The 26,386-nt window shown below is 39.7% G+C and overlaps 1 protein-coding gene across 10 annotated transcripts in view; it reads left to right on the top strand.

Moving 5' to 3' along the window:
• The window catches only part of FBXW11 (F-box and WD repeat domain containing 11), a 119,525-nt gene that overhangs the window by 88,856 nt on the left and 4,283 nt on the right, over window positions 1-26,386 (top strand). For all 10 annotated transcript variants that reach the window (XM_060635030.3, XM_060635028.3, XM_060635027.3 and 7 more), the window contains 8 exons: window positions 557-647; window positions 8,293-8,430; window positions 12,792-12,910; window positions 14,142-14,391; window positions 17,129-17,247; window positions 19,125-19,235; window positions 20,330-20,408; window positions 21,701-21,886. In XM_060635030.3, coding sequence (XP_060491013.1) covers window positions 557-647; window positions 8,293-8,430; window positions 12,792-12,910; window positions 14,142-14,391; window positions 17,129-17,247; window positions 19,125-19,235; window positions 20,330-20,408; window positions 21,701-21,862 — 1,069 coding nt within the window. In that variant the 3' untranslated portion in view covers window positions 21,863-21,886. The remainder of the gene's footprint in view (window positions 1-556; window positions 648-8,292; window positions 8,431-12,791; window positions 12,911-14,141; window positions 14,392-17,128; window positions 17,248-19,124; window positions 19,236-20,329; window positions 20,409-21,700; window positions 21,887-26,386) is intronic.

The following is a 26,386-nucleotide window of genomic DNA, read 5'->3' as shown; positions in this document are numbered from 1 at the left end:
TTACCAAAAGATAGATAAGAAAAAGGAAAATATGAGAAAGTCAATAACATTTTGTTTTTTGTCATTGCTCTGACTGAAGATATGGGAGGCAAGGTGGGCAGGAATTTTCAGCCGACCCATTGACTTACATACAGTTTTATACCTTTATACGTGTCCATAACCTGGCCCACTTAGCACAGAAAGAGAGTTACAGCTTGTACAGGCTATGGTGTGAGTGAGGGATAGGGCTGTTATTTTCCTTATGGGAAGAAGTTTGATGTGTCCCAAGTAAGGTTTTTCACAAAGCTGCATTAGCGTTTTTTATTAAATTATAGAATGAAAGGCTGGATTAATATGCGTTGGGTATTTAGAAAATAAAAGGCCAGGATTGTGTTAGAGAGCTGGAAGTTAAAGTACATTTGTGTCTAATATGTAAATGTAATGGTCAGAAATCCTATTTTTGAACTGTTAAAATCAAAACACTCGAAGGGTACACTATCTTTGTCAGCACCACGTTTAAATAAAATTCACCTTTTTATGTGCAAGATTATAACATCTGTTTGTTTCCATTTGCCAGGGATCAGTACCTGTTTAAGAACAGACCTACAGATGGCCCTCCCAATTCATTTTATAGGTCATTATACCCAAAGATTATCCAGGACATAGAGGTAACTTTATGGTTTATCTGTTTTATGGGCTCTTTGTGTCTTGTTCTCAACTTTTTATGTTGCCTTAGAGCGTTTTGTTGATCTAAAAACATAGAGCTAGTAATTTTTTTTTTAAGTTGAACTCTTGAAGCAAATATGTCAACAGTCAGTATAACCTGCAGCCATACTTCAGGGTAGATAATGCCTGTTTGTAAAAACTGACCTGGCTTTTCTAAAACCTGAAATGCTTCTGCAAAGTTGCCAGTTAATTAAAACCTGAGTCCAAAGTCAGCTTTTTATTCTAATTTGATAAATTTTCTAAAATCCCAGGCACAGTTTTTCAGGTTAGCAGTTTTACATTTTTGAGCCATCTCTAGAGAATTAGAGAAGGCACAAGGCTCAGTTTCCTCTGTAAATTTCCCATAATTTTTTTCATAAAAATGACTCAACTATGAATCTGAGCAATAGTTAAGTGGGTTTTATACAGCAAATTATGCTCCTGGACCATTTTGGATTTGAGTGTAACTTCACCAGACCAGTAAAACTCTGTAAACTTGATGAGAAACATTGGAGATGTTTGATATTATTCATGTGTTCTAATTAGTTCAGTTTTATTATTTAGCCCTTTTCCTTGAACCAGGAAAGACAGGCACAGGCATTTCTCATTAACTCTTTCACATGTGTTCTTGGCAGGTCTTGGTTACTTCACTATTTCCTCCTTGGCGAAAAGTTTATCCTTTGCTAGGCAGTGCTGTATCACCCATAAAGTTATACTCAGTTTCCCAAATGTCAAGTAATCCTCTCTCCCAGGTGATAGACATAAAAGTTATTGTGCCAAAATTCATTAGTGGAGAAACATGTGCTTTTTTGGGAGTTCTCCCCCACCCCCTTCCCTTTTAAGGCAGATGTGAACTGATGGAATCATTAGGTTAATGGTAAATCTCAACGTGACGGGAACATCATATTTAAAACACAAACCCTTGTTTTGAGCATCTACTTCCTAAAATGAGCTGTAAAGCAATCTTTTACGGAGGGCTAAATAATTTAAAACTTCTGCCTGACTAATCAAAGGTTAGGAATTACTTGATCCACTGGAAGTTCAAAACTTAGAATAAATTGTTCCTACACGGTTAACTTGAATCTTGAATTGGTGTGTGTGTGTTTTAGGGGAGAGGAGCTGTCTCTTACCCCAAGATAGTTGTACTAATTATTGCTTTGCATACATATTAGAAACTATATTACTTTTTGCTTCTTTTTTCAACTTCCAAAGCAACTCCAGATTTCCTTGACTAATTTCAGCAAATCCTTTGTTATGAGAAGGATGATGTTTAAAGTCAATATTAATAAATAGGAACTCTGGAAGAACTTTGATCAGGTTGAAGATTTTGGTGACATTACAGATTATTTAATCCTCATGAATACTGTTATAATCAGTAGTATGAACTCAGTACTCTGTGGCATGATAATATGTGACACTACCTACCGTAACCATTTCCTCAGGCTAAAATAATATTTTAAAGTTAGTGGAGGAGGAGATGTGAGGGAAATAGAGCTATGGGGGAAAACCCTATTTGATGCAAAACCTCTACATCATGGTGGTCTACCCAGTGGTTCTTAAAGTGTGGTTTGGGAAAACCCACTGGTGGCCCACAAGAGTCTCCTCCAGATTTTTGTGGGCTAGATCTCTTAGTGTAAGGGATGATGTTTTATACTTTGGCATATTCACTAATAGTAGTAATAATAAAAAATAATGTATCATGCCTACAAGACCGTTTACTTGTACTAGATACTTTGTTAAGCATCTTATGATACACTTTTCCATTTAGCATTCTGAACAGTACCTGAAAGGTAGGCCATGTCCTTACTCAGAGCTAGGGAAATGGAGACTCAACAACATTAAATAGCTCGCCCCAGATCACACAGTGAGTAATAGAGTCTGTGATCAACCTACAATTCTTCTGCACTTACTACAACTTTTTTGTACTCGAGATCACTGGTGCCTCATCAGAATAGAGTTCTTTACCTTTGTTTTGGGAGTGTGTTTTAGTCTGACCAGGGTGAACACACATGTGGAGAGTTGTGTCAGTGACCTATGGATCAAACAAATAGAGACTCAAGGACTTGATTCTTGACCATATGGCTGGCATGAAACTCTCATAGCAGAAGATAATAATTACAGGTACCCTCTGTTGAGCTCTTGCAGTATACCATGAACTATGTTGTATGACTTACAGAGATTATTGCATTTAATTCTTACAACAAGGTACATATTATCCCTATCTGTAACAAGGGAAAACTGAGACTAAGAGATGGGAATTGAACTGAGGTCTGTTTAGCTTTGGGGTTAGTGTGTTGTTTATCATTTTCAAAGTGGAAAACTCAGGAAGTGAAGGAGAAAGAGGAGTGATGTTACATGCCTATGGACTTTTCAAGGTGATCTCATCTCTCCCCAGTTGTGTGAGTACTCAGCATCCTTGACTGCTAGTTTAAAAAAAGGGCATGAGTTAAAGTAAGATTAGTTGGCCTTGTTATAGTCTACTTATGGCAAAGGTAGTATTTTAAAGGGTTTTAATTTTAAGAAGCACATTGCCAAAGATAAATTACACCCCGAGCATCAAGTGGGTGCTTGTGCCCCCTGCCCAGTTGCCCCTCCATGCCTGCAGAGTCTCTGTGTAGTTCCCATATACTTGGCGAAGTTGCCAGTACACAACAGCTGCTTCTTTTCTTGCTCTACTTTGACAGCTGTGTTTCAGGTACTGTCTTGTGTCATCTGTCCATTCCTAGATTTGACTGTGATGAGCAGATGACCTTGCCCGTCTACATTGACCCATCACAAATAAGAAAAAAAATAGAAAACCTAGCTTAGTGCAGCCAACTCCCATTATTGAGGAAATGAAGATGTGAGAGATGAAGTCTGGGGAGAATAAATAAGAATTCTTAGCTTTCTGCAAAGCTTCATTTCTCTTGGGTGTTCTTGCCACACGGGGCGGGGGGGGGGGGGGGGAGGGCGTGGTTTAGAGTACCTCTGAGTTGAGAAGAAATTCCTGGAAAACCCGAGGCACATTCCTCAAAGATGCAGCCATATTTCCCCTGCTATCTAGAGTCTCATTTGTTCTGCTCACTGCTAATGGTGAGCTTACTATTAGGTACTTTGCCGCAGTGATTTGATTTAACTCTCAGACGATCAAAACAGAGTCTTAGTCCAAAGCTCATGCTCTTTTCATGCTCTTTTGGGGGTCTACTATGCCCCCAAGCATCTCTCAACAGAGAGGTGGGAGTTGTTACAATAGACTTAATCAGAATTCTGTGTCCTGAACTTGGATTTTTCTCTGTTGCCATCTCAGAGTAGTGTAAACTCTTTCATGTAATATGCATTTCCCCTCTTTTTATTCACTGGATTAAAGCCTTTGAAGCACTCTCCTTGGAATAGACCACTGGTAAAATGATGGTGTGTTGTATCGCACCTTTTAATAAACCACATTTTATTCAGGGAAAGTGGGAAGCTTTTTTGTGGTTTGCAAACTTGATATTAATATTGTCCTGACCAGAAAATGCTGAAACTTGCCCACCCACCCAGTTGTGTTTAGGCTTCTAAAAATAATGTTATTCCTCCATACTCAAGACATCTGTTTTCACTCTATTGCCAATTTAAATGCCGCTGTATACTCTGTGTATCATGGCTACTTTCCCAGTATTTTTAAAATTTGCACAGGGTAAGGGGATTTTACAAGTTCTCAAAAACACGAAGTACTCCTCTACAGTAGCCACACCACATGATGTCTAAGTGTAATGGCAGGTATCTGCATAATTAAAGAGGTGCACCTGTGTATGCCCTGTATCCCTGCTGCTGGAGTCACAGCTGAAATGCACTGGAAGGCTGAGCCCCTTCCCAGGAACGGTTAGGGAGGGCCCAAGGCTAGCAGCATCAGATACCAGCCCAGACCGAGACAACCGTTCCTGACATCTTGGTGACAAGATTTTGTTGGTCACAGCCTACTCCTTTGGGTCTGTGTTCTCCGCAGCTGAGGAGGAGTGTCGCTGCTGTCATTTGTAGGCACTGTGATGAGCACTTTATATGTGCAATTTCATTTGCTCCTTACAAGAGTTTTAAGGAAGTAGATCTTATTTTTCCCATTTTTACAGAGGAGGAAACTGCAGCGCAAACAGTCCCACCTCATTTGCCAAAGCTGCTAACTGACCTAGGTATTTTCTGTACCACACTGGGCTGCCTTCCATTTTTAAGGGTCTAGTATTTTATTTTTTATTTATTTATTTTTTTAAAGACCTGGCTTATAAGCATTCTAGTAAGAGTTGAGGTTGTCGAATATGGTGGTAGGTAGTATTTTGGGCAGGCATAGTCAGCAGGACGTGCTGCTTTCTTTTGTGGGTGGCCCAGGGAATTGAGAAGAGTAGAGTCTCAGGAGTTACACGAGATTGGTGTGCAGCAAAACCATCTGTTCCCTGCGCTGGGTTAGTGTCCCTTTCCTGGCATTTTGAAACAAACCACTTCTGTGGTGATTCAGGAGCTTAAAATTTTTTTTTTTTTAACACAGCCTTAAGCGGGAGCTCCCTAAAACGACCCATCAAGCATGACCTGGCAGACCTTTTCTTTTAAAATTCAGAAATGTATTTTAGAAAAACTAGGCTCTTTTCTGAATATTGAAAGGCTAAGCCATTTCCTAGTTCTTAACTTCCATTCAGCTTAGAACAAGATCCTGTTATCTGACAGAGCTTTGGAGTCCATTCAGCTTAGAACAAGATCCTGTTATCTGACAGAGCTTTGGAGAGGGCCTGGCCTCCATTTCTTATGTGAGGGCCAGAGGCAGAGGGTATGGCCCAGGCTGTCACGTCAGGCGGTGTTCTCTGACCAGGCGTTGCAGGGGATGGGTGTACCCCAGGCTGACTGCTGCCTCACCCCAACTCCTCTTTGGTCCTCTCTGCTGCATCTTTAGGTTTTTAGGTATAGTAAAAGATTGTAATCAAGTCGCCCAGTTCTAGAAAACATTTTCGACTCGAGGGAGCAAATAGGAAGTTCTTTTCGGTATGAGGCTTCTTCTGCTTTCTCTTTTTACATTATTTTTTTTCAGTCTCCCATGTGATAGTAAATACTTTCCCTCTGCATTGAAATACATAGAGTAACAAAGCTGCTTTACTGATTTGATGATATTTTAAAGCAAGTGTTTATGTTTTATAACTGAAAGCAGTTGTATGAATTTTTAAATTAACACCCGATATATATATATATTTTTATATATATATACACACACACACATATATATACATAATATATTTATGTATATATAAATATACATATTATGTATATATAAATATATGCACTACATATATATAAATATATACACAAATATATATATACACACACACACGTATATATACACACACACACACATATATATGCATATATATGTATATATGTAAGTTATGTTACGTATTCAACTTTGTAATACTTTGGGTTTATATGGAGTCATACCTTCTGCAGCAACTCTCTGGGCCCCTGTAGGGTGTAGCCTGAATATCGGTAACCACTGCCAAGAGTCACTGGCCATGAATGAGACTTGTTACCAGTGCATCTGTCTCCTAAGTCAGCGTTTTCCTGGTATACTTAGCATGCTGAGGTGGCTCAGTCACTATCTAAAAATACATTAGCTCTCTAAATGATTCTAAGCATTGAGTTCAGTTTAAGTCTTTTTTTCTGGACCCCTTTTCTAAAAGTCGCTTATATACTCAGATCTGTTATCTACGTTGGTAGCGGTAGCAGAGGTGGGGTGAATTATTAATATTCTTATTATTATTAATTTTGGTTTTGGAATATTCTTTATTTCTGACATTTCACAAACTTACTGGAGATGACGATGCTGGCTCAGAAGCTCTGACTTGGTAGCAGATGGGCAGATGAGCGTTTCCTCACTCCTGGCATCTCCATGACACCTCCTTGCATCCCTCGGGTGTTAGAAATATGCGATCCTGCCCTCTTTCAAGGCTGTACATAGGAGCTCTTTGAGGGCAGGGATTATATTTCCAGGCTCCTGTGCTAAGTGTAGAGGCCACAAATGATGAAACATTTTCCTTTTTAGGTATATGTGTATCACTATCTCCAGCCTTCCATTTCTTTTTCTATAAAAGGAGGACAGTAATTTCGGCTTCAGAGTTGTGATGATTAAATTAGCTATAAAATATTTAAATCACATACCATAGTGTTATGAAAGCATAGTACCTGGCACATAACATTCAGTAAATTTGAACAGTTTAGAGCATACAGAAGCATACTGCCTTCAACATAAGAGGAGATACAGTTTGTCAGATGTCAGCAGAGCTAGTAATTAAGTGCATATTGTGAATGAAGATGAGATTTATCACCTTCCTTTAGCAGAGCAACTAATTAAACTTTCAGCTACTCATATAATTAACTACTCAGAGATAATCTTTCAGGCTATATCCTGAACTCTGGTGTAACCAATTATTTTAGTCCCCTAATTTCAAGGATTTGGAGTTGGCGCTCGGGTTGTTCTTAGAAACGTTGTGCCATTTGATCCTAAAAATGCCTCGTATCTACTACCAAAGCTTAGGTCTTCTAGTGCCCTGGGCATGATCCACTTTCTCATTAAACTTTGCCCACTGGTCTGAGGCCTTCGTTCTGTTTTTCTCCTGTAAGTGTCCTACAGAACTTATAGTTTTAATCACTCATTTGGCACTCCTGTTTTATCTGGAATTGTTACCGATCTTATGTTCTGTGTTCACTGCCTCAATAGCTAGGACTATACTTCTTTACAGACACTGCATATTTTAGTGGAAAAGCATGGACTCATTGTCAGGAAGAACCGGGTATAATTTCCATTTAGTCTAGTTACTTAGTTTTGTGGCCTCAGGAAATTAAACTCTTCCCTTGTTTTTAAAAGGGAAGTAATAAGAACTTCCTTCCAAGGTTAGTGTGTGGATCATTTAACCAGATAAACATCTTTTGAGTAGATCTAGTTCCAGATACTGTGTGCCTAGATACCTGTGTGCCTGTAGTGGTAGCTCCCTTGAACAGTCAGTCAGTGTATGGAAAAAAGTAGCATCTCAGTAAATGTTGCATGAATGATGGAAGAATGTTATCCAGGGCCCAGGTGTGCCATTCTTACTCTAAAGGACCTTTCAGTCTAGTAGATGATTAAAAATGGATAACAAATAAAATTCTTTCTGTAGTAGTTGACAGGTAGTAATTGTTCAATGTCTTTTCTCAGTGATTAAGACAATGCCTTGGATGGATACATAGACTGTCAGTATATGCTTAATGTTGGTGGTGGTCTTCTGCCAAATATTTTAATTGGCATTAGAGAGTGACCCAGTGAGTTACTACTTATTTGTATGTTTTGGGTGCAAATGGCATTCTTTAAGCATATTGAGTTCTGTCTAGGCTATTTTTTTTTTTCAAACCCAACTCAAACTCATTGGAAATCCTCTGGCGGTTGCCAGATAGGGAGCGTTTGACAAAAAACACTGTTGGGCTAATGTCTTACTTGGAAAGAGCATGATTCCTATCCACAGACAGTTATGCAAACCAAGATGGGGTATCTGGTATGCTGTTCCTGGAAGCAACACTAGAGTCTGAAGCCTAATAGAATAGTTGATTCACAAAAACTCATCTGTTGCCTCCTTTTCCCCCCAGACTATAGAATCTAACTGGCGGTGTGGACGACACAACTTGCAGAGGATTCAGTGCCGCTCTGAAAATAGTAAAGGTGTCTACTGTTTACAGTATGATGATGAAAAAATTATCAGTGGCCTACGAGATAATTCTATTAAGGTGAATGACTGTATTTTGTATGTGTTCTTCTTAGAATTGTGGTTGTGTTAGATACTAGATCACTGAATCTCTCCATTTATTCCAGATTGTTTTCATCAGTGCCCTTCCATCTTGGCAGCTCTCAGTGTGGTTCTCAGGAACCGCAGAGTGTTTCCCTAGACTAACACAAGACCCCTGGATTGTCTCACTTCTTATCCTTCTCTAAGCACATGTGCATTCTGTGTTCTGTGTTTAGGTGCGCATGGAAAATATCTCAGTATCACAGGACTCTTGCTGACTTTGCTAGCTGGTGGAGGCATTGCTGTCTTGCCTGTAAATCAAAGTCATTGCCTTTTATGGGTGCTGACGAAGGCTCAAGTGATAACACAAAAGAATGATAGAGCAATTTATATTTATATGTTTTAATTCACTCTTCAAAAGTAGATAAGCTGGATCATTTCTGTGTTTTTAATGTTCGGCAGCTGATCTGACAGATTTTGTTTTACATTGTTTATAGCTTATTTTCTCGTATTTAAGAAAACATAGCAGGATTTTTTTTTTTTTTTTGCCATTTTTTTTAAAGTTACAAGTTACATACAGGAAAATTCACTCTTTTTGTTGTAAAGTTTTATGAGTTTTGACAAGCACAAAGAATTGTGTAACCATAACAAAAATCAAGATATAGAACAGTTCCATCATCCCCACAAGTTCCCTTATTCAGCCCCTTTGTGTTCAGTTCTTCCCCTTAGGCACTGGGCTTTTTAAATTTATTTATTTACTTTTTAATGTTTTTTTAAAGTTTATTTTTGAGAGAGCACACGTGAGTGCAAGTGAGCATGTGTGCTCATGTGGAGTGGGGGTGAGGGGCAGAGAGAGTGGGAGACTGAGAATCCCAAGCAGGCTCCAGACTCTGTGCTGTCAGTGCAGAACCCTACTTGGGGCTTGAACTACGAACCTGTGAGATCATGACCTGAGCTGAAACCAGGAGTTGGAGGCTTAACCAGCTGAGCCACCCAGGTGCCCCAACCTTTTTTTTTTTTTTTTTTCCTCAGTCTTTTTTTTTCCCTATCCTTATAATTTTGCTTTTTAGAGAACAGTCTATAAATGGACTCACACAGTATGTAGCTTTTTGAGTTTGGCTTCTTATACTTAGCATCTTAGATGAGATTATCTCCTTTGTTACATTTAGCAGTAGTTGATTCCCTTTTCTTGCTGAGTAGCAGTCTACTTTCTGGTGCACCCCAGCGTGTTTATCCGTCTACCTGTTGAAGGACATTTGTGTTTCCAGTTTTCACAATTATGAATAAAGCCACTATAAACATGTATGCAAGTTTTTATGAGAACTTAACATTTTCAGTTCGCTTGAGTAAAAACATAGGAGTGGGATTGTTGACCCATATGGTAAGTATCTGTATTTCTTGCTAAGAAATGGCCAAGCTGGTTTTCAAAGTGGCTGTACTATTTTATGTTCCTATCAATAAGGTATGAGAGTTCCCTTTGTTATGCAACCTTGTCAGCCCTTGGTATTCTCAGGTTGGTATTTGCCATTCTAATAAGTATGTAGACATATGTCATTTTGAGTTAATTTACATTTCCCCAGTGACTGATGAGCACATGATCTTTTCATGTGCTTATTTGCCATCTGTATATTTGGTGGTGAAGTATCCAAATCTTTTTTTTTTTTAATTTTTTTTTTTAATGTTTATTTATTTTGAGAGAGAGAGAGAGAGAGCGAGTAGGGGAGGGGCAGAGAGAGAGAGGGAGACACAGAATCCAAAGCAGGCTTCAGGTTCTGAGCTGTCAGCACAGAGCCCGACACGGGGCTCAAACCCACGAACTGTGAGATCATGACCTGAGCCGAAGTCGGAAGCTTAACTGACTGAGCCACCCAGGCGCCCTGTGAAGTATCCAAATCTTTTGTCCATTTTTAAAATGGGTTGTTTTCATATTATTGAACTTTGAGAGTTCTTTACATATTCTGAATACAAATCCTTTTTTTAAAAAATATTTTTATTTATTTTTGAGAGAGTGCAAGTAGGGGAAGGGCAGAGAGAGGGGGACAGAGGATCTGAAGTGGGCTCCGTGCTGACAGCAGCTAGCCCAGTGTTGGACTTGACCTCACAAATCGTGAGATCCTGACCTGAGCTGAAGTTGTATGCTCAACTGACTGAGCCACCCAGGTTCCCTTGGATACAAATCCTTTTTTGAGATATGTTTTGCAGATATTTTCTTCCAGTCTTGTCTTCTCATTTCCTCAATGATATCTTTCATAGACCAGGAGATTTTGATTTTGATGAAGAATAGTGTACCATTTTTTTCTTTTATGGATCATGTTTTTTTATTTTAAAGTTCATTTATTTTGAGAGAGAGAGAGAGAGTGTATGAAGGTGCGGGAGGGGCAGAGAGAGAAGGAGAGAGAATCCCAAGCAGGCTCTGTACTGTCAGTGCAGGGCTGATGCAGGGCTCAATCCCATGAACTGAGAGATCAATACCTGAGCAGAAATCAAGAGTCAGATGCTCAACCAACTGAGCCATCTAGGTGCCTGTCTTACGGATCATGCTTTTGATGTCATACCTAGCAAGTTTTTCACTGAGCTTTTGGATCTGTAAATTTATGTCTTTCATTCACCAAATTTCAAGCCTTTGGCCATTATTTTTTCAAATATTTTTTCTGCCCCATTTTCTTTTTTTCTCCTTCTGAGACTCTAATTACATAAATAGTAGATCTTTTGTTATTGTCTTACATTTTCTCCAGGCTTCCCCCCCATCCCCCACTCTTTTCTGAGTAATTTCTTTTAGTCCTCAAGTTGACGGCATGCTGTATCTCCTTAGAAATTCACAGGATAGAGTAGCACATAAAGACTCTGAGGTCTGCAGGAGAGAGACACCCAGTGTTTCCCCACTTCCAAAATATATTTGACCTCAGAACCCTATTTTTATGTAATACTTATCAATCAATAGCCCTGATAACCTGCAGCCATAAATATACTCTGTCAAGAGTGACGTGTGTTACTATTTAATTTGGGCAGTTATCCTTTAAGGAATAGTGAGAATGTTTTATAAGGGAGGTGCCTGGGTGGCTCAGTTGGTTAAGCATCCAGCTCATGATCACATGGTTCGTGGGTTCAAGCCCTGCATCAGGCTCCGAGCCAACAATGTGGAGCCTGCGTGGGACACTCTCTCTCTCTCTCTCTCTCTCTCTCTCTCTCTCTCTCCTTCTCTGTCTGCCTTTCCCCCACGTGGGTGCACTCTCTCTCTCTCTCTCAAAATAAGTAAATACACCTTAAAAAGAAAAAAAAAAGAATGGTTTATAAGGACCTTGTCAGAGCATAGGCTGGCCACAGGCTTGCGTTTCATTTACATTGGATGTGTTTCTAAAAGAGTGCCGTTAATAGAGGCACACCATGTTTAAAATAGGCATGCATTTTATTTACGAGACATAAACAGTAGAGCAGAGATGCACTTTAGAGAGATCATCTAGAACAGTGGTTGGAAACCTTTTGTCCTTCATTCTGTACCAGTCCTGGATCACCAGTCACTCTTTCAAAATAACCGTGGTTCTAATAGGTCAGAAATTAGAAGCAATTCTTGCTGTTGTAGAAAGACAGTTAAATGTCTTGTTTTGGCTATTTGTAGTAAACTTGAGGGATGCTGCAAATTATGACAGTATGATTTTACAAAGGAAGAAACAGGTTCACACGATCTATTTTTAACAATCCAATCTTTAAAATAAATGATTTCCTATCCCCTATTATATGTGGGGAGTATTGAAAACTTGAAAAACATTGGAAAGATCAAAAGAAGGGAGAAAAAGAACACTCAGAGAACAAAGCCGACTATTATTACATTATCTTTCCTTTTCATCTTTTTTTTTTGTTTTAAATATATTGATTATATCACCATATAGATGGCTTTTATTCTATTTTTAAAAAAAACATAACTGTAATGAAGCATTATATTCTCTCATTAAAAGCTTTTCAGTTTACTTTGAAATTTTTCTGAAATGTCGAACATTTTTCATTTTAAAATTTTTGTAAGTAATCATAATGGGTTAGGAATATGCATTTTTAAAGGCTCTTAATAGATGTTGTCACACTGTTTTTCAGAGTTTATTTAAAAATTCCCTTTATAAGGCTGTTAAATATAGTAAGTATAATGGTTAGAGGGACAAAGTAAACAAAATAGCACATCTGTTTTGGAAGTTTTTCGATATTGCCTCTTCCCTTTTTTTGTCATTTTCCACCTGTTTGAAGTTTAACTGCTCTTATTTACTGTAATGCAGGTTTGTTCTATTTTGTGATTCAGAAAGTAAGGTGAGACAAAAACATTTATCAGAAGGTGATATACTAAATCACTGTTTGTGGTTGATCTTGTCTCAATAGATTTGGGATAAAACCAGCTTGGAATGTTTGAAAGTGTTAACGGGACACACTGGCTCTGTCCTTTGTCTCCAGTATGATGAACGTGTCATTGTGACTGGTTCTTCAGACTCTACAGTGAGGTGAGTGATTTGGCTTCGCTGGTCTGACTTCCATATCTTCCATGAGAAGACTGAGACTGCACCCTTTTCGGGGATAAGGACACACATTCTTTGTATATGTTTTATATGCTGTATTTCAAAACCACTTTAGGTGTGGGTTTATTTGAACAAAGCAGGCTAGAAAGCCAACTTTTGTTAAGTAGGTCCTATGCTCGTTGTTGTACGTTATAGAGGTGGAAATGTACTAGGAAATATTACCTAGTGTTAGACTAGCTTTCTCCTGGGAGACCATGCTCCAGACATTTGGAAAAGTCACCAGCATGCTAGTGTCCTTTCTCTGACTCAGTGCTTTTCAGGCACTGCTTCTGCCACAGAAGCCTGTGACTTTCCTCCTTTGGTCTGTGTGAATTTGTCCTCTTAGGAGATTGGGTTTACAGAAAAGCTGTGACGTGAAAGGGCTGACCCTGAGAACCTTATATGTCATGGATGGAGCAGCTGCCATATTGCCTTTGTCCATAAAGCAGTTAGGTAAATAGATGCATGTGGGAATTGATGAGTTGTCATGACTTACAGTCTCTCATGTGCAATGGATAAGTAATGGACTCTGAGACCTATCAGAGGCCAAAAAGAGCCTTAAGCTTGGAAACTGCCCTCAGTTCCCCAGCTATGAAGCCTCCTTCCCCTGTCATCTCAGACTCCTTGCGAGCCCACTTACTTGAAGAATCATTTTGTTGTCATCACTGTCCCTGATTACCTGATGTTAAATAAACCTAAACCTGGACAGAGCCAGAGTTGGCCTTCTTTCTTCCCTTTTTTTTTTTTTTTTTAAGTTTATTTATTTATTTTGAGAGATCAAGAGAGCATGATTGGGGGAGGGGCAGAGAGAGAAGGGGAGAGAGAGAATCCCAAGCAGGCTCCACACTGTCAGTGCAGAGCCCGATGTGGGGCTCAAACTCATGAACTGTGAGATCATGACCTGAGCTGAAATTAAGAGTCAGACACTTAACTGACTGAGCAGCTACCCAGGCCCCTCCATAATTGGCCTTCTTTTTTTGAAACCCTCTTAGTACTTCTTAGCAAATACAATAATTGCTTCTGGGGGCTCCTTTTAAACATGGTCTTGGGTGTGAGGTCCCAGTCACAAGTGAAGCTTACATCTCCCTGGCCTACTACTAAGAATGGGCCCAGGGCACAGACACTGACTCTTCCTGGTTGTCTCAGTAATCACACATTGTGCTTTTCTGTTCTCTAGAGTCTGGGATGTGAACACGGGTGAAGTTCTGAACACATTGATCCACCACAATGAGGCTGTACTGCACTTACGCTTCAGCAATGGACTTATGGTGACCTGTTCCAAGGATCGCTCCATCGCTGTGTGGGACATGGCTTCTGCTACCGATATCACTCTACGCCGTGTCCTGGTTGGCCACCGTGCTGCTGTCAATGTGGTAGACTTTGATGATAAATACATCGTGTCTGCCTCTGGTGACAGAACCATCAAAGTAAGTGTATCTGCTAGTCATAACTCTGCTTCCTCCTGTGCCTTTTCAAACACAGAGGAAGCAGAGGTGGGCTTTACCAACCTGGTACTGGGCAAGATCTGTAATCTCCTTCATCTGTGCTTGAGCCCTTGAGGCAATCCCACTCTTCATGCTTCTGGAATCACAGGCAAGGTAGGAGGAAAGGGTCATGGGTCCACGATGGGAGAGCAGCCTTCTATTTCATGAAATGACACCATTGATCACGTGTTTAAGGGGAAGAGAACTAACCTGTGGAACATGTACTGAGTGCTAGGAGCTTCACCTTACCCTGTCACTGATGTCTTCCAGCACTCTGTTGAGGAAGGTATTGCCTCAATTTTACAAATGGGGCTCAGAGAGTGAAGAACTGGGCTGGAGACCACACTGCTAGTTAGTGGCGGGGCTGAGATTTGATTTATTCACTTAATTCACTTCATTTGAATTAATCCGCTTAATGGTCTATGCCGTGCCATAGACACTAGGCTGGATGCTGGAGATACAATAATGAATAAGACCCATCCCTGCCCTCAAGAAGCTCGGCGTATGGTGGGTGGCAGGCATGAGACAAATGGTTGTAGTCTACGGTGAGTCATAGGATGTAGTAAATGCAGGTCTGATTCCAGTATCCATTTTAACTTTTTAAAATTTTAGCTTTTGAGATATAGTTCACAGACCGTAAGTTTCACCACTTAAAGCATGCAGTCCAGTGCCCCTTAGTGTAGTTACAGTGTTAGCCATTTAATATAGTTTAGTTTCAGAACATTTTCATTGCCCCCTGAAAAAACCTCCTACCCACTGACAGCCAACCCCTGTTCTCTTCTCCTGGTCCTTAGCAATCACTAATCTATTTTCTGTCCATGGATTTGCCTCTTCTAGACATTTCATATAAATGTAATCCTGTAATATATGGCCTTTTCCATCTGGCTTCTTGCACTTAGTGTGGTGTTTTCATGGTTCATCCATGAATATTGTAGCACGTGTCAGTACTTCATTCATTCTAACGACTGAAGAAAATTCCATTGCGTGGATGTACCACGCTCTGTTTATCTGTTCATCAGTTGATGGACATTTTGGTTGTTTGCACCTTTCATTTGTTAAACATAGTGCTGCCATGAACATTTGTGTATAACTTTTTGCACAGACATACATTTTCAGTTCTCTTGGAATTGTAACTCTGGGTTCGATATTTTGAAGAGCTGCCAAAGGTTTTCCAAAGTGGCTACGCTGTGTTAAAATCCCACCAGCATTGTGTGAGCATTTGAATTTGGATCAAAAAACCTTCTTTTTATGACCAGCACTAGGTGGCATTCTGGTATCTAGTATCTAGCCCCACACATCACAGAGGTAGCATCAACCTTTAGATAAAGTGGTCTGGCAGTTGAACAAGTAGGGTTTGTGTGCAGTAACTCACTTACCATTCAGTCAGACCAGTTGGAACAAGATCGCTGCCTGGAAGTCAGGAGGGTTTGGGCCTTTTTTACAGAGCAGCCGTTGCATAATATCAGCCTGGAGGATTTCTCCATATCCTTGCCAGCACTTGTTATTGCCCGTCTTTTTTATTACAGCCATCCTTGTAGTTGTGTAGTGGTTATCTCTGGTTTTGGTTTCCATTTCCCTTGTGACCACTGATATTGAGCATCTTTGCAGTGCTTGTTGGCCTTTTTTGTATCTCCTTTGGAGAAACATCTGTTTAAATCTTTCATGTACTTAAAATATGGGATTATTTGGGTGTTTTTTGTTTGTTTTTGTTTTTTTTTTTACTGTGTAGTTACAAAAATTCTTTATATATTCTGGTTACAAGTACCTTAAGAGGTGAATGATTTGGAAATATTTTCTTCCATCTTGTGGCTTCTCTTTTCACTGTCTTGATGATGTTCTTTGCCACACAGACAACTTTAATTTTGATGAAGTGCAATTGATCAATTTTTGCCTTTTGTTGCCTGTGCATTTATTGTCCTGTCTGAGAAACCGTTGCCTAATCCAAGATCACAAAGATTTACTCCTGTGTTTTCTTCTGAGGGTTTCATAGATTCAGCTCTCACATTTAGGCCTTTGGTTTATTCTGAATTGTATTTTTGTATATTGTGTGAGTTGGGGGTCCGACTTCATTCTTTTGCATGTGGAGATCTAGTTATCCCATTCAACTACAAACGCAGCTGGTAAAATAATTCAGGGCACTCTGGTTGCTTTGCGTCTCCTTATTTGGCTTGTAATATATTAAGTGTGTCTGTGAGCATCTAAGTCTTGCAGATGGTTTCACAAAAGAGGGATTATTTATTCCACATACATAATATTAGGAGTGATGTGTCAAAACAAATGGAGCTGTTCAAGAAACTATGCTGGAAAAGAGGAGGATGTGAAAGGTGAAACTTTTTCACATCAGTTACATTGGATATGACATGTCAGCTGGCATGAAAACATAAAATCTGGCCCACACTCTTCCCTCTAGGCAAGTGAATGTCGGAACCATCCAGGAGATGTTCTCTTTGTGAATATCTCAAGGTTGGAGACTTCACAGCTTCCCTCTGTGTTTCATTCCTGTTTTATCACTCTGCAGCTAAGAAAACTGTATGCTGGCCAGTCTGTCCCCCAGCTTCTGAACCAGATTTCATAATCAAGTATTTTGGTCATTCTTAGAAGCTCTGATATTTTTAAAAAGGTATATTGTGAGGGGACTTTTCGGCGTTTATTCTTAAAGTATTATTAATTGGTTATGCAGGTCTGGAGCACGAGTACCTGTGAATTTGTTCGTACTCTGAATGGGCACAAGCGAGGCATTGCCTGTCTCCAGTACAGGGATCGGCTGGTTGTTAGTGGATCATCAGATAATACCATAAGGTGAGTAGAAGCTGGTGTGCTGACAGAGTAGGCTGATTTTTGCTATAGTTTTGACTCCTGCCCCAGTCCTGATGCTCAAAAGACTTGGAGCCTTTGGAGATACTTCAAGTAAGAAAACTATAGGTAACTTTTATTAGTCCATTTGGTCCTGTGAACTGAAGTGGGTAAACTGACTCCTCCAGTACACACGTTTTATGACATAAACTCCACCCAAGACCCCTTAATACCAGAACTCCTCAGAAGAGAGGACGCTCCAGCCTGACTCTCTACTTTCCCTTATCTGTGAGCTCCTGTCTCCCTCACTAACAGGTGGGAGGAGTGTACTTGATTTATCTGTGTCTCACCCGAGGCTACACTACAAAATCATCCACTCCTGTTTCATCATTTATTTTATCTCCCTTTTTTCTTCCCAGCACTCAGTGTCCTTGCTTTCTAATAAATCTGACTATCCATAAACACTTTATTTGTTAAGAATTTCCCTTAAATATCTACTCACTGATCCCAAGTCGTTTTTCCATTGTCCCAACATATGCTGGTAACTTTTTTTTTTTTTAATCAAATTGTTTAATGTTTGGGCAAAATAAAGATTGGTTTCAAGATGATTTTTAAAAGAAGGAAGGAAGGAGGGAATAAAACAGCAATAAAGTTTTCTTTAAACTTAAACAGCTGCAAGTTAAAGTTTCTTTAAACTTAAACAGCTGCACGTTTTCTTTATCATTTTAAGTTTTAAGATATTATTAAAGTCAGTTGACCCTGAATCTTGGTTCTCTTGTATCCATCATGCTTTATATTACTTAATATTTCATCAGTAAATAGTCCTTACCTTTCTCACCGGAATCTCTGAGATTTTACATAATAAGAATGTATATTCCTTTATAGTTTATAGAGGGGAACCACTTTGGAGTCAGTGACAGTGCTGAATGGCTCTGCTCACAGTAGGTTAGAGAAGCCACCGTCACGGACACTGATGAAAAGATTTGCTGAGGGTGGCTGTGGTAAAATATTCATTGGGTATATGGTAAGAGCTATTGGGAGAGGGAGAGGGGCTAAGAAAAGGTTGTTACAGAATGAGTTTGCTAACTTTGTTTTGTACACGTTAGTTTGCTGTGATTTATGTTTACAAACAATGTAGAAAAATCAATGATGACAGAAAAATTAAAAAATTTTTATTTTCAGAACTGTTCTGTAAATCATACACCGAGAAGAAGGCTGGGCGTAGTGTATGGGTTCATGTTCCTGAGACACTTCATATACCTAATGAGAATCCCACTGTGACTGTGTAAACTGGACAACCCTCGTGTCCGGGAGTGTTATCTAGGAGGGGTATCCCTAAACCTCATCAGGAGAGGAAGACCATTATGCTGGTCCACTGGTTCTAACTTCAGTGGGTCTCATGGATTCCGGGCTAGAAGTGCCTGGGGTGGAAGCCCAACTTCCTGACTGTATTATATCCTCCCCCAGCCCACACACATCATGCCTTTTCTTCTCTCCTGCCTACAGTCCCTATCTCCCCCGGAAAAGCCCTTCCTAGACCATTTGGCTACATGGTTTAATCAATTCAGACATCAAAAGAATGCCTAGGAACTAAATATAATTGAAGTTTGTTGATCTTATTTAAATAGTAATACATGCGTGTGATTAAAAAAGGTTTTCAGTTGAGTAAAAGAAAATACAATGAGAAGTAAGGCTTCTACCCAAATTAGTGCTTTAAAATGTACAAATGGCATAAATGTACATGCATATCTCTCTCTGTGTACAGTGTAGACTGGGAACGAGATAGAAACAAAGTTCAGGAGAGAGTGAAAGTCACGTTACGGGGCAGATAGTGTGAATCATGTGTGGGAAGTTGTTTTACAGAGATCTGTTTCACATTCAAGGCTATGGGATATCGAATGTGGTGCCTGTTTAAGAGTCCTAGAGGGACATGAAGAATTGGTCCGATGCATCCGGTTTGATAACAAGAGGATTGTCAGTGGGGCCTATGATGGGTATGTATTTCAGATTTCTAAGTGCACTGCTGCCATGGTATCTAGAGGAAAAGGAGTGCTGAATATTAAGCAGCTACGTATCTGCCAGTTCTGTGCCCGGTCCTTTCTGTGTAACGGTGGATGGCAGGTGTTGCCGTACCGCTTGATCAAGTGAGGCCACTCTGGCCCAGAAGGATGAGCAGTCTTGCCCCAAGTTTAGCAGAGCCTCTGTAACTCCTGTGCTTACACCTTTAACCATTATTGTAAAGGTTGTGTGGGAATTCAGTTCTTTGCCTTCGCCCTAAATTAAACCAACTGTGTGTGTGTGTGTGTGTGTGTGTGTGTGTTCGGCGATACATTTCCTTTCCCCTTTTGGTTAATTGAACAAATACTCTTTAAAAAGCCTCGTGACTTTTTAAATGAGCAAGTGGCAACTGTAAACCTTTCAAGGTGACCTTGTATATACTCACAGATTAGTTGGTCTGTTTATGCTCCTATTATTAACTTTCAGCATTTGCTTAGTTTGAAGAAAGGTATCCTTGGAATTTCCCAGAGAGCCCTAGTTTCTGTCAGCAGCACCTACTCAGCCCTAGAGAGCCCCCTGATTAATGAATTTGGTGACATAGATTATCAAGTCAGGAACTGAGTTCAGATAGCATGAAGTTGTTTTCTTATCTCCCTTAAAAATATTTCTTCACAGTTTCAGCAATCCTGAGAATGTGTAGGTCCTTGTTTTTTCCAAAATCAGATGTAATTAGTTTAAGTAATTTGTAAAAACATAAGCATGTTCTCCATTAGCTTATTATTATTTTTTAAAATTTATTTTGAGAGAGAGATTGAGAGTACAAGTGGAGAGAGGCAGAGAGAGAGGGAGAGAGAATCCCGAGCAGGCGCCACACTGTCAGCATAGAGCCCGATGCCGGGCTTGATCCCACAAACTGCAGGATCACACCCTGAGCCGAGATCAAGGGTCAGATGCTCAACCAGTGGAGCCACCCAGGCACCCCTCCACTAGCTTTTATACTAGCAGTTCACGTGCACTCCTTTCTATCAAGGAAGTGCTCGACAATATATAAAATGTTAACTTTCCCACTAATCGCAGTCTTCTTTTCTAGGAAAATTAAAGTTTGGGACTTGCAAGCTGCTCTTGACCCTCGAGCCCCAGCAAGCACGTTGTGTTTGCGCACGTTGGTGGTAGGTAATCTGTTGAAGTGGGAGTGGTTCCTGTGCTGGAGGGTGGCCTCCTGCAGATGGACCTGCCCAGCTGTGTCACAGGAAATCTTGTGTATCTCACAGCGTGCCTTCAGAGAAATGCACTGTTTTGTTCATTTTGGTTAGCCCAAATCAGAGAGTAATTGACATTGACGTTACAGTGAGCTCTTCCCTAAGGAACATTAATACAACTTAAAACATGAAAGCAGACATCCTCATTTGTAGGTGGATTGGTTTCCTCGTAGAGCACAAAGTATTTCCTTCCTAAAGATTTGGAAGAGTTCTTTTATTTATTTATTTATTTATTTATTTATTTATTTTGATGTTTATTCATTTTTGAGAGATGGGGAGAGAGCATGAGTGGGGGAGAGGCAGAGAGAGAGGGAGACACAGAATTCCAAGCAGGCTGCAGGCTCCAAGCTGTCAGCACAGAGCCCAATGTGGGGCTCAAACCCACAAACTGTGAGATCATGACCTAAGCTGAAGTCGGACGCTTAACCGACTGAGCCACCCAGGTGCCCCTTGGGAGAGTTCTTAATACGGGTATCTGGTTACGTTGAATTTTTATAATACAGCACATTTCTGTATTATTAAGATGGAATTTCTCCTCAGTCTATATTGTATGAATTATTGCTTTGGCATTTAAAAATACTTTATGTAAATCTTGTTTTAACATCTTTAGCAGGCTCATTATTTCTAGTAGTCTGGTTGCTTTTGTTATATTAATGAGGAGACAGTTTTTTGAAAATATTGATAGATTTTTCGTATTTTTCGTAGCTTTACCTTTTATTCTATTTCTTTGCTTCTTGCATCGATTAGAACATGCAGAACTGTGGTGAGGGCCATTCTTGTTTTCTTCGTGATTTTAATGAGAATGCTTCTTACTACATTAATTTTGAGTTTGGCTGTGGTTGAGATAGATATTCATGGTAATGTTAAAAACACTATCCTTCTGGTCCTTTTTGCAGTGTATCAAGAATGGGTATTAAATATTGTTGTTTACCTTTCCAAGATCTTTGGTGAGGCGATCACATAATTTTTCTTCTTTGACACATTAATGAGCCAGGATCTCAGATACAAAGATTAATTTAAAGAAGAGGCCTAGAAGGAAAAGCCAGAGTTTTGTCCCTGGGGTGAAGGACAAAGATCAGTAAGCTCTGGAACATTCAGTAAGCCTGGATAAGTAGCTGCATTTTCAGCCTGTGCCAGAGCACGGGTAGAAATGAGGGATTGAAAAGGTCTCATTTTACTCATCAAGCTGTTACATTTCACAGGAACATTCTGGACGTGTGTTTCGGCTACAGTTTGATGAATTTCAGATCATCAGCAGCTCCCATGATGACACTATTTTGATTTGGGATTTCTTAAACGTGCCTCCCAGTGCCCAGAATGAGACCCGTTCTCCCTCCAGAACATACACTTACATCTCCAGATAACAGTCTGCACTTTACCCGTTTCAGGTGAGTACACCCCACGTTTAATCTTGCTAATTGAATTCATCTTCCCTTTGGGGGAATTTTGTGATTTGGGTTCCCCATCGATAGGAACCAAAGTGATTAGTGTTTTTTAGCTGTGTCAACTTTGCAGTTCTCATGTAAGGCTAGATCTTTATGGTCACATTAAAATAAGATCTAAATCAGAGTCCTACATATTGTGGGTTTTCACATGGGCAGACAGTGTGATTCCTGTTTTTAGAAACTGATTTCCTAAATGATTTCCTGTCAATTTAACACAGGCAAGGTCCTTCAGATTCTGTTTTGGGGTGCAGGAATCTCCTTTTTCTCTTTCCTGTTTTTCAGTTCTTTTATTTAAAAAAAAAAAAAAAATCAACATCAGCCAAACACTCAAACTTCCCCCTCTGTCCCCGGTATAATCTACCCACCATCACTGTCCCCTAGAAGAGGAATGAAAGAAAGGTGTTTGTTGAGTGAGCCCCTAAAACCCGTTCTTCGTCCACTAGATGCAGCAGGTACCCTGGGGGCAAAGTCCTTTGCTCTGGTTACAGGAAGAGTTAGACCATTGTAACCATTGATGATGGCATGTTTTGATTACTAAGGGTGTCCAGTCTAGAGGATGAGAAGCCTTACTTGGCTGTGTCCTGGGACCTGATGACCCTGTTCATCTGGAGCAGTGTTTCCAGCTCTGAATATTTTGCAAGGGGGCCAGTAAATCCTGTGCACGTTAAACTTTACAGATTGAATAAATTGGTTTGTACCTACTTGTATTACTATGTATATATGTATGTAAAGACTGATTAATAAATAAAATTCATACTTATTTTAAAATATTACTTACTACTTAGTGGCTCTTTATCGTTGTATGTTTTCTGCTCATTAGATGTTAAAAGTGTAAAGAGAGTTTAGATGCAGAATTGTGGGGAGAAAAAAAAAAGGGCCCTTAGATCACCAAGTTACCATCATTTCTAATACTTCTTACTTAAGGCTCTAAGGCCCAAAACACAGATGTCCAGGAAGTTGTCTTACCCAAGAGTCAGCAGACTATAGGCAGAGTCCAAATTTGTTCCACTGCCTGATTTTATTCCCCTGCTACAGCAAGCTACGAATAGTTTTTTACACTTTTAAATAATTGAAAAAAATTAGAAGAAGAGTACTATTTCATGACACACGAAAATTATATGAAATTCAAGTTCTAGTGTCCATGAATGAAATTTTATTATAATAGCCATGCTCACTTGTTTACGTATTGTCTGTGGCTGTTTTCATACTTCATTGGAAGAGTTGACTAGATGCCACAGAGACCATATGGCTTGTGACATCTAAAATATTTATTAGACAGCTCTTTAAGAAAGTTTGCCGTCCTCCAGTCTTGCCCTTGTGCCATCGATTAGTGATAAACCAAGGGTCTGCAGGAATGGCAAATAAGCTTTTTCTTCATCCTGGCTGAGTTTGATCAGTAGTGCCTGGCTGGAGTGCTGCCTTTGGAAGGATTCTGGGACCTTGTGACCCCAAGGGATAATGCTGTGATGGGTTGGCAGTGTCTGCCTGGCTGTGGGAGGTGAGCAGTAATGACCTGTAAGCCACATACATAGTTACTGTTCCTGGTCCCAAGTGCGTTCATATTATTTCTCATGATAGCGACCATCTATCTGCCTTGCCACCTTCTCTCTGGATGGATTCTTCCTAAGTTGAAAAAACTGTATGGCAGAATTATTACATTTTTTGAATGGAGCCTTAAAATAGATACAATGGGGGATTACAGAGGAAGAAGGCAAGGATCTGTTGAGTGATTGTTCCTCCGCACTTCAACCGCCCTTCCCCAAAATCCTAAGGAAGACACAGGGAAGGAGAAATGGACCTAGATGAAAGCTGGTTTCCCTCCTGGTCTTTCCTTTCCCTCTTCAGCCCGCTCTCCATTCTGCTGTCAGTTAGGATCATCTTAAGCCCTGCCTCTGCCGTCCTCTGCCTTACTGGTTTCCTGCCGTTCACAGGATCATGGTTCAACTACTTCACATTAGCTGACAGGACTTTGAGCGTCTGGCTGTTACCTTGTGTCCTCACTATCCTCCCCATGCTCCCGTCTCCTGTTACTCCCTTCCAAAACCCTAGCTGCAGCCAGACTGAACTCTGTTTAATGTCTCTAATTACACTACAGTAGTGCAGACCTCCACCATCTCCCTCCCCTTGCTTGTGTCATTATGGCTTCTAGACAGCCCCACTCCCCCTCTGCCCTTTCATTTCATGCTTAATTTATTATTTGATATTGAAATGGTTTGCACGCCTGTCCCACTCACAAGGCCGTGGGCCCCCTTGTGTTGCGGAGCTCCAGGGTTCATTGGAGTCCCCGGTATATTGTAAGCGCTCATTGATGTTTGTTGGGCAAGTGACACCCATGGCCAAAATGACATATTTGTGTTTTTTCTCCAAGGCCACACAAGAATTTACCCTTAAGTAGATAAATACAGTTTTAGGGTATTCCTGCAGTCACCTTCAGCAAGCATAAAGATAATAAGTCAGTGAAAAATTGGAGTAAAGCATCTAAACTGACACGGTCAGGTACTAGATACATTCCGTAGGTAGACAGGTCACCTAGATGTACGTGTCTCCCCCTGCCCCTGCTGCCCCTGTTGTTTTTTAAACCAGTTTTACGGAGATAGGATTTGTGCAAAACTTACACTCGTTTAGTGTACCGTTTGATGAGTTTTTACAAATGTATACCTGAAAGTACCTCCACAATCAAGATAAGAATATTTCTGTCACCCTCAAAAGTTCCCTTGTGCCACCTTTGTAGTCAAAGCCTGACCCCATCCCAGCCTTAGCAAAGACTGGCCTGCATCAGTTTACATTTTCTAAAGTGCACTGTCCACTGTGGTAGCCAATAGCCACTTGTGGCTATTGAGCTCTTGAAATGTGGCCAGTGTGACTCAGGAACTAAATTTTAAATTAAATTTTAATTGAATTTAATTGAATGTTTAATTGTATTTAATCATACTTTATTTAACATTACATTCAAATAGTTACACATAGGTAGTGATTCCTGTTTGGACCGGCATAGTTTCAAAAGTTTTATATTTTTAGCTTTTACATTTCCGTCTTTGATCATTTAATTTGTGTGTGTGGTGTGAGATAAGAAAGTCACTGGTCTTTTTAATATAGCTGTCTAGTTGTTCCAGCACTATCTGATTAAAAGAATTTCCATTTCTCATAGAATTGCTTTAGCGTCTTTGTCCAAAAGTCAATTGACCATTTATTTGTAGGTCTTTTTCTGGACTCTGTTCTAAGTCCATGATTTATGTGGCTGTCCTTTCGCCAATACCATAGTGTGTAATAAATGTTCCAACTTAAAAAAAAAATTGCTTTGACTATTCTAGATTCTTTAGGTTTTCATATTCAGTTTTGAATTGTCAAAGTCTATGAAAAGGACAACTGGGATTATAGTTAGCACTGCATTGAATTGTAAGATCATTCTGGGGGAGAATTTCCACCTTAACAAATGTTGAGTCTTACAACCCATAAACATGGTAGAACTCTCTATTATTTAGGTCTTCTTCAGCCTCCTAGCAGTATTGCACTTTTGCTTTGCTTTGCTTCCCTTTGCTTTGCAAAAGCAGCTTTGCACATCTTTTGTTCAATTTATTTCATTCTTTTTCTTTTCTAAGCTATACATTTTCCTCTGCACATTGCTTTAGCTGCATCCCACCTATGCTTTTGTTTTTCCACATAAGAGCAGCACAGAAAATAGGACATGGGCAACTGTAGCTGGAATGGATAGTCTCAGGGGAATAGGTGTTTCAGAGAACAACTTAAGTGGTTAACGCTTTTTTTTTTCTTCTGTATTTTTGATATGTGTGTTTGTCTTCACATTCTGTTTAGAGAGGTACGTGGTAAAATCCAAGACATCCATAGTATGTTTTCCCTCTCTGGCATATTTAGTAGATGAATGTTAGAACACAGTAAAATTTCACAAATTGGACAACTTTTACATATTACTTTAAAGTGCCCCGGAACAAGATTTCTTTGGTTGAGAAATGGAATAATGGTCACCAATGGTGTTTTCTCTCGTTGGCTGTGGTAGAAAGGAAACTGTGGTGTTACTTCTTCCAGGCCCTCCTCCCGCCCCTTTTTGGGAATGTAAGAACAACTGCCCTTGTTATGATCCACAATTATAAATCAATGGAAAAATCTTATCTGCTTTTTAAGCAGCACAAGCAGTGAAACCTCAAATGTGTTTGTCTCTTCAAAGTGAATTACTTTTGACAACCTTGGCAGTCAGCTCTATAGATTTTACTGCTCTTTTCCAAATTCTTTTCATTTATTGTAACATGAAAAAAATTATTACCATGTGATACTGTAAGATTTATGCATAATAAGAAACACTACCCTAATGATGATTTAACCTTGCAGTAAAATATTCACCCCTAAAATAGAAGGTAAGAGTATTTCTATGTCAGGAAAGTTAGCAACAGATTTATTTGCTGAGTCATTTTTTTAAATTACTAACTC

Source organism: Panthera onca, chromosome A1 (assembly GCF_046562875.1).
Source record: "Panthera onca isolate mPanOnc1 chromosome A1, mPanOnc1 haplotype 2, whole genome shotgun sequence".
In the NCBI taxonomy this organism is placed as follows: Eukaryota; Metazoa; Chordata; class Mammalia; order Carnivora; family Felidae; genus Panthera; species Panthera onca.
The sequence above is the reverse complement of the archived record's forward strand: the minus strand, read 5'-3'. Positions and strand labels throughout refer to the sequence as shown.